General features: G+C 43.2%; 1 protein-coding gene across 13 annotated transcripts in view; it reads left to right on the top strand.

Annotated features, from left to right (window-relative positions):
- nrxn2b (neurexin 2b) overlaps window positions 1-12316 on the top strand; it is a 1005166-nt gene that overhangs the window by 495241 nt on the left and 497609 nt on the right. For all 13 annotated transcript variants that reach the window (XM_090183934.1, XM_036987703.2, XM_036987702.2 and 10 more), the window contains 3 exons: window positions 2640-2759; window positions 4248-4629; window positions 6164-6354. In XM_090183934.1, the coding sequence (XP_090040060.1) occupies window positions 2640-2759; window positions 4248-4629; window positions 6164-6354 (693 nt within the window). The remainder of the gene's footprint in view (window positions 1-2639; window positions 2760-4247; window positions 4630-6163; window positions 6355-12316) is intronic.

Genomic DNA, 12316 nt, shown 5'->3' with positions numbered 1-12316 from the left:
TTGGACGACCACCATTTGTTTTGTTCTTGCAAATGTGCCCTTGTTCCAGTTGCTGCTCGGTGGTACCCAGCAGCATGTACAGTAGCTCTTTCACCCTTTACACTGGTGGGAATTGGCCTAGATGGATGTAGCTACATTGAAATGCTTCCTACTGAAGTAATATGAAAAACATATGCTTAAGCGCTATAGCAATTGAAAGGGAACAGTGTGGAGGTTATGGGGGAATTGTTAGACCAAATGTGAGGACACGGCAGTTCACTTGACACAAGACTGAATCCAAACATGTCACTGTTGAGTTTATGTGCATTTTACATGTACAGTACTTTTAGACACATTTATTTAATGAAATATGAAAATTGTCTGGATACATTCAGTAACATAATAAGAATATTCCTGGAAAATGTGGCGTAGGTGCCACATAAGAAAGATACAATTACAAGGGCTTGAGTGAGAGGACGAACAAGTGTCTCCAAGTGGACACACCGCTCTCCAAAGTACGCAAGTCATTTCAAAGCATTTTTATGACTTAAAAAAAAGAGTCTTCAACTATAAGCTTTGAGCTCTCCTAGCTGTGCTGTTGAGGAACCAGAGCGAGCACACTTGTAGTAGTTTTGTTTGGAACACGGCCCTGCACCTCCCTCCGTCACACAATTACTGTTGTTGTTTACGCAATGATCTTAGTGTGAGGCTTCACAGGGTAATTCAGAGAAACAGATCGTCATTTTGGTGCGCATAGAATGGAGTCATGAATGGCATTCAGGAGCATGTTCTGCTTCAATTTTCTTCACACTAGACCAACATAGGCTGAACCTGTTCAGAACAACCCAGGGTATGACGCCATGTCATCGTGTAGCTGCATCAAATATAGTGATCATAAACGTTGACACTGTATGTGACAGGAGTTTTATGATATGGACATTAGAAGTGCACATTTAGATCCACGGGTGCTGGGCTTGCTTGTATGCCATCAAAGCGGTATTTATTGTCATCCTCAACGGCTCATCTTCCAAAGTACATAAGAGTCCAGCAATGTACAGCGTTTTCCTCACTCAGACAACAAAAGTAGCAGGAGGGATGCGGGCCTCGTCTTGTTGTGTACGGGGCTCAAGTTCAGAACAGCTGTCATCAAAACCCATACGGAGCTGTGAAGTGCAGAGCTGGATCTCTACCATCATTACTTCACAGCCACTGCGTTCCATTTTAGGCACTTATCAGTGCCCAAATCTGCCATTTTCATCCCGTGTACTAGTGTAAAAGGTTAATGGAAGTGACTGGCTTCCTCGGGGCACTGTACTATTTCAGGGCTGGTTCCACCAGGCAGTGAAGTGGAAGACTCCCTCATTATGGCTTTGTTTACGGACCCATTATTTTCCCTCATAATCACCGTTCTTTGCCTCGGCGAATGCCACTGTGACACACTGCGAGTCAGCCATCGTCAGGGGCAGCCTTTTGTTTTAGCCTCTTAGGCTGTGCTATTGTATAGCGTAGCCAGTAATTATTTTCCACTTTCTGTTGGTTAGTTTTCAACATATTGCCCTTTTTTAGTAGATACATTTTGAATGTAATGTGTAAACGGAGCACTTCGCAGCAGCTGTTACCCACTAGCGCAATTAGCATTAGCCGTCACCGTGACTTTGCTCATCCGAAAGGCGATTCGTGCCGACTCGCCATAATACACCTCAATGACAGACGGATTCAGTTCTGCTGCCTTCATCAGAACCCATACTCATTCACTCCGTCACTCACTCGTTCCCTGCCACACTTTACATAATCGGTCGGCTTCATTGGGGAAACCTATAAATAGCACCGAGGCTCAGTTGGTGAGGGAGAAGACGCCACAGTAAATATGTCTTTAATAAGCATTTCTCCCACCGCCATATGTTGCTGCGTCAAACAGTCCGTCTCCTGTGCCAGTAGAAGCGAGACCGTGGAAGGAGAAGAAGAGGGGAGGGGGGGGGGGGGGGGGGGGGTAACCGAGGAGAGGAGTGGCAGGTCCAATGCAGTCTAATCGCCCGTTTTCTCCACCCAGTCTGGCAAAGTCCTAATATACAGACGTCAATTACACAGCTCCACTGGTACAACATCCTACAGGCGATAGCTATAAAACTGTTCCACCACTCATCTCGGCTGTCCATGGCGGTTGTAGGCTGAATCCTTGCTTTACAGTGAAAGGCTTGTTCAATAAGTAGCACGGCAACGGCAACACCTAGCTACCCTCTTGCTTTGTCTTTGATGGCATCCTTTTGTTACTATATTATTAGAAGGTTTAGTTGTTTGTTTTTGAGTCTGTCTCCTGTTTTTTTTATTTTTTTTTAATATATATATATATATTTTTTTTTATACAACCTTTGTGCGCTTAGTGACACACATGGCACAGTAGGCCTTCTTGTCTTTCTGTGTGTGTGTGACTGTACTGTTACACATGTTTGTGTGTGTGTGTGTGTGTGTGTGTGTGTGTGTGTGTGTGTGTGTGTGTGTGTGTGTGTGTGTGTGTGTGTGTGTGTGTGTGTGTGTGTGTGTGGGACAAACATGCAGGTTTTCTCCATTAGCTGTATAGTACCGTCCCTGTGGACTTAGTTGCTGATACACTCTGTATAAACATCCTTTCTCGGTGGGTGACCATATCTCTTCCCCTCCAGGTAAAGGACCTGAAACGCTCTTCGCTGGCCAGAAGCTCAACGACAACGAGTGGCACATGGTGAAAGTGGTGCGCCGAGGAAAGATCTTCCAGCTATCTGTGGACAACGTCACGGTGGAAGGTCAGTGTCCACTCTCCACTGTTCGCCTCCACCTCTTTACCCTTAAGTGATAGAAACGAGGAAAAGAGGGATGGGGGGCTGTTAGATAGGTGAGAGGAGGGATTAAGAGAGGGGGCATGATGATTGTTTGGGCTAGGGATGGAGAGATGGAGGGATAGTTGGATGGCAGAAGGTCAGTGTCCACTCCCCACTGTCTACCACCACCCCACGGGGGTAGAATGGATGGATAGAGGGGTGTGGGGCGATAGGTGAGAGAAATGCAATAGATGATGAAGCCTGGGGCTATAAATGACCCTGTGTGACCTTGTTTCTGGTGGACACAAACCACCAGTTAGGACTACGTTGTTTTTAACAAACTGGCCAAGCTCATTCCTGCTCAATTCCAGGAAGCAACAACATAATCACCAAGGGGACAGATCTGGAAACTATAGGTATAGTGAAAGCTGGGCTCATAAGTTTATGTAGCTAGAGATTTACAGTTAAAAAATGACTTGTGTTATGCACAAAGTAGATGTCCTAACCCACTTGCCAAAACTATAGTTTGTTAACAAGAAATGTGTGGAGTGGTTGAAAAATGAATTTTAATTACTCCAACCTAAGTGTATGTAAACTTCCGACTTCAACTGTGTATTGTGGAACCCCTATTGTCTGTGTTACTGCCCAATCCAAGCCTTATACAAATTGATCAATTTAATATATAACATATTACACAGGGTGGTCAATTACCATATGGAACTCCTTCCCAATTGAAGCCCTACATAGACTATAGCATCCTGTGAAGATGCCAGTCTTCATAACATGCATTTATTTATGTCCCCAATGTTTTAATTGTTGTCTGTATAGATTGTTTATAAGGAGGGCTGTATCTGCATCCCTGCAGTTGAATAATTGGGCGTTACTAGCTCGGGCATTGAAGATTGTAGGAGGCAATTGGCCACACCCCATCCCATCATCAGGTCTTAACTCAGGCCAGATGTTCAGTCAGACCTTGCTAAAAGATACCGACCCTACCATTACGCTTGTTTACATTGTGCTGCCCTGGGGTTGGAAGGCATTCATGGTTTCATTATTAAGAAACCATGTAGCCGGTGTGAAATACCGGCTACATTTTTCTGTGACCAACAGATGCATATCTGTATTCCCAGTCGTGTGAAATCCGTAGATTAGGGCATAATTAATTTATTTTAATTGACTGATTTCCTTATATGAACTGTAACTCAGTGAAATATTTGAAATGGCTGGTTTATATTTTTCTTCAGTGTAGTAGGAATTTAGTTTGCAGTTTATTTAGACGCTTTTAGCCTCTTTTTTTTTAAGTAATTGTATCATCACCGTGTTTTAGATTTCTATATTTATTCCAACATATTCCATCCTATTGTACCATTATTTCATAACCAGGGTATAAAGCTTTTCCTGATCAGGTCACATGGTTAAGAAAGGTCAATGCCTTTAATATAACATATTCCCATGTCCTCCTTCACCCTCCAGGCCAGATGACGGGTGCCCACACGCGGCTGGAGTTCCACAACATTGAGACTGGCATCATGACCGAGCGTCGCTTCATCTCCGTGGTGCCCTCCAACTTCATTGGTCACCTCCAGGGCCTGACAGTCAACGGCGTGCCCTACCTGGATCAGTGCAAGAACGGTGACATCTCCTACTGCGAACTCAACGCCCGCTTTGGCATGCGCCACATCATCGCCGATCCGGTGACGTTTCGAACGAAGGCAAGCTACCTAGCGTTGGCTACTTTGCAGGCCTACGCCTCCATGCACCTCTTCTTTCAGTTCAAGACCACCACGTCGGACGGCCTGCTGCTCTTCAACTCGGGGGATGGCAGCGACTTCATCGTTGTGGAGCTGGTCAAAGGGTGAGTCTGGACGCTTTGAATGGTGTTGACATAAATATAAGTGTTGGCTTGTTAGCTTACCCTGAAAATTGTAATGTGGTTTTGCTTATTGTGCCCATTAGGCCTACACCACATGGGCACATCTTAATCATATGATAATGGAAAACACAACAAATGATGTAGATGTATATCTTGTGAAACAAATAGATGCAGTGAAAATGAAAAAGTCCTGTATAAGTTCCACTAAGATATGTGTTTCTATAATTCTATGAATCTATGCTGGTTGGAGGCAGTTCACTCTATTTCTCAATGAGCAATACTATTCATTTTGGTTCATGGCTCTATTGAATGCCCAGAACAGGCTATTATTATCGGGCAGAAACAGCAGTTGGAGAAAATATTTCACTTTCTAATTTGTAAATATCAGATGCCTTACCAGCTGTACACACAATCCATACGCCTCATAGACGTTAAGGTTGAACAAAATCTATTTATTTGGTCTGAAAAAAATGAGTTTAGTTGTTAAAACTTTGAATGCAGACTTGAATAATAGGACACCTGAAATAGCACCGGTCTGAACAGTGTGTTATATCACCTGTTGTCACCAGGCTATTCATCCACTGAAATGTGAAAAATGCTTGTTATGATGCATGTAACGCCCTGCCCCTCTTCCTCCCCAACTGACATTGTAATGACACAAGGACTCCAACCATATCTTTCAGCACACACAAAGACAAAGCAGAGCAGGAATAAACACATCCGATATACTGTACATTGCTCTGGCAAACTAGTCACCAACAGATGATACGAAAGGAAATAATTTTGTGCATGAACGAAACATGCCATCTTGTCTGCCTCTGGCAACTGGACAGGAAAAGTTCTATTCAGATTTTCTGAAGGGGACATATTTTTTCTGTACATTTCAAAACTTAAAAATACACAAAGAATAGAATTTCTGAGCGGCTGTACATTATGTGAGGTTGGGCAATTTTCTGCTCTGCAAGCTTGCCATTGCACAGCTGGAGGTTCGGCGCACTTCAGCCCTACACCACCCTCTCCTTCGACCAAAGAGAGAGCGAGAGAGAGCAGTCTTTTCTTTTTCTTCCCCCTTCGCCTTTATAAGAAGTCCAAGATAGGCACCAGGGGCTGAGTGAAAAACCTGCTGTTTAAATATAACAAAGGTGGGAGTGAGACCGACTCACCCTGCCTGCCGCCTTGGACTCTGGCTTCATCCATTGAACAGCCTTAACTATACTGAAAGTACTGTATCCTTATGGCGTCGTCTTTGACTGAAGAAACTGGTTATTTTTCCAAATATTCAACTTGCTAGGCTAGACCTGTCTTTGTCTGGTTTATACCTCTTTCAAAGAACTATGCTCTGTGAGTGACATTCTGATGTTGGTTTGGTCAAACTGACTGTGACCGATGAGGTGATATTGATATAATTTGAGGCACCTTTACCCCTTTGTCACTTTCATTCACTCTCTGTCTCATATATAAACACGCGCACATCTACAGTTATTTCCTAAAAGTCTCTTACAATCTGTGCTTACAGCTACGTCCATTATGTCTTTGACCTCGGCAACGGCCCGTCGCTGATGAAGGGTAACTCGGACAAGCCGCTCAACGACAACCAGTGGCACAACGTGGTGGTCTCCCGGGACGCCAACAACGTGCACACGCTCAAGATCGACTCCCGCACCGTCACCCAGCACTCCAATGGAGCCCGCAACCTGGACCTCAAAGGTAGGGGGCACTATTCTGTATCCCCTTTTCTGTAGGCTACTACTGTAGCTGATGGGTCCTCCATGGCTCATTGACCTTTCCACTACTATGGTCATTGGAGTCACTATTAGTACTACAACAACACTTACATAAAATATATAATACTATATTTAAATACTAATAGCAGCAATATGTGATTGCTACACCCACATTTTTACTTTGGAATTAATGCTACATATCTATTGAATATTGGAGAATACAACTGTTGTTCCCCCTTCAGAACTCAACATATAAGCTTGTTTTACTCCACTGTTTGAAAACATTCTAATTGTAAACAAACACTGTAACGCCTCAAAACATGGTTAAAACTAAAATGTTGATATCATGGCTTGATATGAATTTGAGAGTGGTTCCATTTCTCCTGCCCCATTCTTCAACTGTTTACCAAAACTGAGGCGGGTCGACAACTTTATTGTTTTAACTGCAGATTTCCCCTTTATGTAGCTGAAGAAAGCAAATTTGTGTGCGAGTGCATTTTGAGTTGAACAATGTGGCTCAATCTCTGTAGACTTTTTGGGAAGGTTTTAGAGGCCATATCGGGATGGCTCTGAAAAACATGTTTCAGAAACGTTCATGACTGATAAGTCTTTTTTAAACCTCCTGCTTTGGGCTGGATGTTTTAATGTGTACTTCATACATTAATAATGTATGACCAGAATTACTGTCAATTAGCCACGAAATCCCTAGATTGAAAGCGACTTGTTTTCTGGAAGCTTTGCTGTGCCATTTTCCCAAAATGTTCAGCCTCCTAGCAATTAGAGTTCATGCAAATGAGCTTCAGCCCCTTGCCATTTGAGTGAAAGCTGGCAAGATGCACACAGAGCAGAGTGAGAGCAATGACCTGATGACCTGATACTGTATCTACAGCTATACAGTTAGCCTGCTGGTTAAGAGCGCTGGGCCAGTAACTGAAACGTTGCTGGTTCAAATTCCTGAGAGGACTAGGTGAAAAATATCTGTACCCTTGAGCAAGGCACTTAACCCCAATCGCTCCTTGTTGGGATGATACTTTCTGGACTCTATTTTGAATCATGTTCCTCTCAATAGAACTTGAGGCCAAACTGCTCTGTGTGACTTTCAAACGTTTATTTACCAAGGGTATCATAAGCAAATGCACCAAATCTGAACATTACAGAAAGCTCTAATCTATTTTGACCACCCAGCACATGACTCCCGCACATCCACTGACAATTGTCCATAGCTGTCCAGTACCCGACACACACCTCACAAAGGAGTGATTTGCTTCTGGCTCCTTGTCGCTTCGGGCGCTAGAGCCCAGCTCAAGGCCAATTTTTTTTCTTTCTTTTATCCACTCAAAAGTATATTAAATGAACATGCCTATACACAGGACGTTTCCCATTACATCTAAGTTACGTTTCTAAATACTAATGAACCCAATATGATCAACTAGACAAATTACACACATGGACACATCAATGGATACATAGTTACACAATTATGCTTGATTACCTGAATAGGCTTTACAAAGCAGAACGGTTGCTGGATCAAATCCCCGAGCTGACAAGGTAAAAATGTGTCTTTCTGCCCCTGAACAAGGCAGTTAACCCACTGTTCCCCGGTAGGCCGTAATTTTAAATAAGAATTTGTTCTTAATAACTGACTTGCCTAGCTAAATAAAGGTTACATTTAAAAAATAAAAATAAAGTATATATATATATATTTTTTGAAGCCTAACATGTAATCAAAATTAAATCAAATGTTATTTGTCACATGCTTCATAAACAGCAGGTGTAGACTAACAGTGAGATGCTTACTTACGGGCCCTTCCCAACAATGCAGAGAAAAAAGAGAACTCAGATGAAAAGAATAACACTAGGAATAAATACACAATGAGTAATGATAATTTGGCTATATACACAAGGTACCAGTACCGAGTCGATGTGCAGGGGTACAAGGTAATTGAGGTAGATAAAGTGACTACTCAACAGGATAGATAATAAACACCAGCAGCAGCGTATGTGATGAGTCAAAAAGGGTCAATGCAGATAGTTAAATAGTTAACCAATAGCTACCTAGACTAACTATTTAGCAGTCTTATAGCTTGAGGGTAGAATCTGTTCAGGGTCTTGTTGGTTCCGGACTTGGTGCATCGGTACCACGTGTCTTGCGGTAGCAGAGGGAACAGTCTATGACTTGAGTGGCTGGAGCCTTTGACAATTTTTAGGGTCTTCCTCTGACACTGCCTGGTACAGAAGTCCTGGAAGGGAGCATGACCCCACTGACATACTGGGATGTACGCATTACCCTCTTTAGCACCTTGCAGTTGGATGCCAAGCAGTTGCAAAGATACTCTCAATGGTGCAGCTGTAGAAAGCCTTTATGACTGTGTTGGTGTTTGTGGACCATGATAATTCCTTAGTGATGTGGACACAGAGGAACTTGAAGCTCTCGACCCGCTCCACTACAGCCCATCAATGTGGATGGGGACGTGCTCGGCCCAAGATCAGCTCCTTTGTCTTGCTGTAGTTGAGGGAGAGGTTGTTGTCCTGGCACCACACTGCCAGGTCACTGTCCTCCTCCCTATAAGCTGTCTCATCGTCGTCAGTGATGAGGCCAACCCCCGTCGTGTCGTCAGCAAACTTAATGATGGTGTTGGAGTCGTACACGGCCATGTACTCAATGGTGAACCGGGAGTACAGGAGGGGAATAACCACACCCCTGAGGGGCCCCCTTGTTGAGGGTCAGCATGGCAGATGTGTTGTTGCTTACCCTAACCACCTGGGGGCAGATCCAGTTACAGAGGGAGGTGTTCAGTCCCAGGGTTCTGAGCTTAATGATGAGCTTGGAGGGCACTATGGTGTTGAACGCTGAGATATAGCCCTGGAGCTATAGTCAATGAACAGCGTTCTCATGTATGTGTTCCTCTTGTCCAGGTGTGAGAGGGCAGCGTGGAGTGCAATGGAGATTGCGTCATCTGTGGATCTGTTGGGGCGGTATTTGAATTGGAGTGGGTCCAGGGTGTCTAGTATGATGGTGTTGATGTGAGTCAAGACCAGCCTTTCAAAGCATTTCATGGATACGGGGAGATAGTCATTTAGACTGATTACCTGGTCAGCGCCTGATCTGAGTACGCGTCCTGGTAATCCATCTGGCCCCGTGACCTTGTGAATGTCAAACTGTTTAAAGGTGTTACTCACATCGGCCACAGAGAGCGATATCACACATTCATCTGGAACAGCTGGTGCTCTCATGCATGGTTCAGTGTTGCTTGCCCTGAAGCTATTATAGAAGGAATTTAGCTCGTCTGGTAGGCTCTCGCGGCTGGGTTTCCCTTTGTAATCTGTGATAGTTTGCCAGCCCTGTAGTAGGATTCGATCTTAGTCCTGTATTGATGTCTTGACTGTTTGATGGCTCGTCGGTGGTCGTAGCAGGATTTCTTATAAGCTTCCGGAGTAATGACCGTAGCTCTAGCTTTTAGCTCTGTGCAGTTGTTGCCTATAATCCATGGCTTCTGGTTGGGATATGTACGAACGGTCACTGTGGGGAAGACGTCGTCGATACACTTATTAAGTCGCTCTGGCTAAGAACATCTGCTAAATGACTAAAATCAAATATGTAAAAATGTATATGTGACACAGTATGCAATTTCTGGGCACCATAAGTGCTACTTTCAGAACTACATTACTGGCTATAAAGTATACAAAAGTACCAGATAATCTCTTTAATCATGTCACTGTTGTCAATATTGAGCACATACATAGCCTCAATATCCCCTCATTTGGGCCTTCTGTCTTTAGTTCTCTCCAGCTTTCAGTGGGTTACTCTTTGTTTAAAGTGGTGTTCCATTGGCATACACAGTCTGAAATATTCAACCATGTTAGCAGAGAATGCTCACAGAAACAACCATCTGTGTCTTATGAAAGATAGATCCCAATAGAGTAATGTCAAGACTGAGCTGTCTTCACACTCACTCATCCGGAACTTTAACATGGATATGACTCGTGGATGTCACTCAGTGACATGTCTTTCATGTACTGTCATGCAGCGATGAGAAGAAAAGTCTCAGAAGGTGCTGAAAAGCTGTGGACTATTTCATGGTTTATAGTAAAATCCTGGTGTGTGTGTACCCGTATGCTCCCTTCGTTTATGCGTAAGAGTGTACACACGTCCGCACGTGCGCACTGTTGGTTATTCATTCTTATTCTATTTGTTCAGCTTTCAAAAGTATGCCAGCTCAGGAGGCTTGGGGGCTGCGTTCAGGTTAGGCAGAGTAGCGAAACCTGCTCTCAGTGCCAAGAGCAAATCTGCCTGCCAAACATGTGGACAGGAAGCAAAAGGCTGGCAGCGGCAGCCAGCCCGTGCCAGCCCACCGCGCCAGCCCACTGTGCCAACCCACCCTCTTCACCTTGATATTTGATCCTTTCCCCAGCCAATCTGCCCCTCCGAAGATGAACTGAAACTCATGCGTCTCCAAAGAGATCGAAGAGGGAAAACAACGACAGTATCGACACAAAACAAACCCCACGCATTCCTCCTCCTCCCTCTAGATATGTCTCTCTTTTTTTTGTTTTTAAATTCTGTTTTTATTTGAAAAACAAGGTTCAGACACACATGACATTTTCACATTGAGTATAAAGAAAAAGAGCACAATAGAAGTTGAAATGCATAAAACAAAAATGTAAGACGTTCAGGAGTTGAGTGTGTCATAAATATTAAAGGTCTCAATAATTCTGCATTTCCCAATGAATGTTCTACTCTAATTACTCATGGTTGAACATGGGGATGTTATTACAGCACATTATTTTTCCACTTTGACCATTAAACAAAATCAGATCTTAATGGTGTTATATAGTCAAACTATTTTGACCAAATCTGCAGTCTCAGAGAAGAGGTCAGCCTCTCCATCACATAGATCTCAAGTATTACATCTATCCACTCATCTGCCTCCGGGCACCTCCAATTGTAGCAATTTTTTTGTCAGGGCTTTCGTACTTGCTAATAGGAGTAACCCAATCAAATGTTTGTCTAAAGCATCCCTTAGATCAAATGTAATGACCTCACCTCTGCATGGGCCATCTACCTTAAATATGGCTTCCATGTATTTATGCACATCCTGCCTACAAGCTTAGGGCATTTTCAAAATATGTGGTAATGGTTTGCCTCATTAGATCCACATAATCTCCAACATCCCGTTCCATTACCCTGATGTCTTTTCTGCAGATGAGTGGTTAAGTTAAGAATCACATAATATTTTCCATCCAAATTCCCTCCAAGTCAATGAGCTTGTTAATTTCCATTGTGATTGGCATAAGGTTTCCCACTCCTCCACAGAAATTACCATGTTCCCCCACCCTTTCCGATTTCTTCTTTATGTATAGTGTATTTTGAGATTTGGTCGTTATGAAGCCATTGAATAGTCCAGAGATAATTTTGCTGCATGCCCTGTTCTATAGTCTGATGGCGAATTTGGAGATATCTATAGAAATCTTGACCTTCTAATCATTGGCTCTCTCTTAGTACTTGGAAGCATTGGAACACCCCCTTGTGTACAAAAGTACAGTAGGCTGAGAGGTCTCTTGTTGCCCATTCTTCAAACCGATTATCTATTTTATTAGGAGCAAAATAGGTATCATAGCACACCATCTTAGTATTTTATCTGAATCTTTCAAATTATACTTCATACCAAATCTTCAAATGTAAATTTATCCAAGGATTATCTTTATCTATGAGCTTATCTACCAACTTCCTATCTGCTATCATAGCCTGTATTGGGACTCCCCTTGTAGTTTCACATTCCTTCCATCTTGCTGTAGACTGAGTTGCACCAGAACACCAGTAGCCTTATCTGTGCTGCATAGTAGTATTCTGTTAGACACGGGATAACCATTCCTCAATTCCCTGTTGATAACTGCAAGGTTTTATATCTGATTCTAGGCTTTTTCCCTTGCCATATGTATCTACA

Source organism: Oncorhynchus mykiss, chromosome 9 (assembly GCF_057628025.1).
Source record: "Oncorhynchus mykiss isolate SJ-2025 chromosome 9, ASM5762802v1, whole genome shotgun sequence".
NCBI classification, from domain to species: domain Eukaryota; kingdom Metazoa; phylum Chordata; class Actinopteri; order Salmoniformes; family Salmonidae; genus Oncorhynchus; species Oncorhynchus mykiss.
The sequence above is the reverse complement of the archived record's forward strand: the minus strand, read 5'-3'. Positions and strand labels throughout refer to the sequence as shown.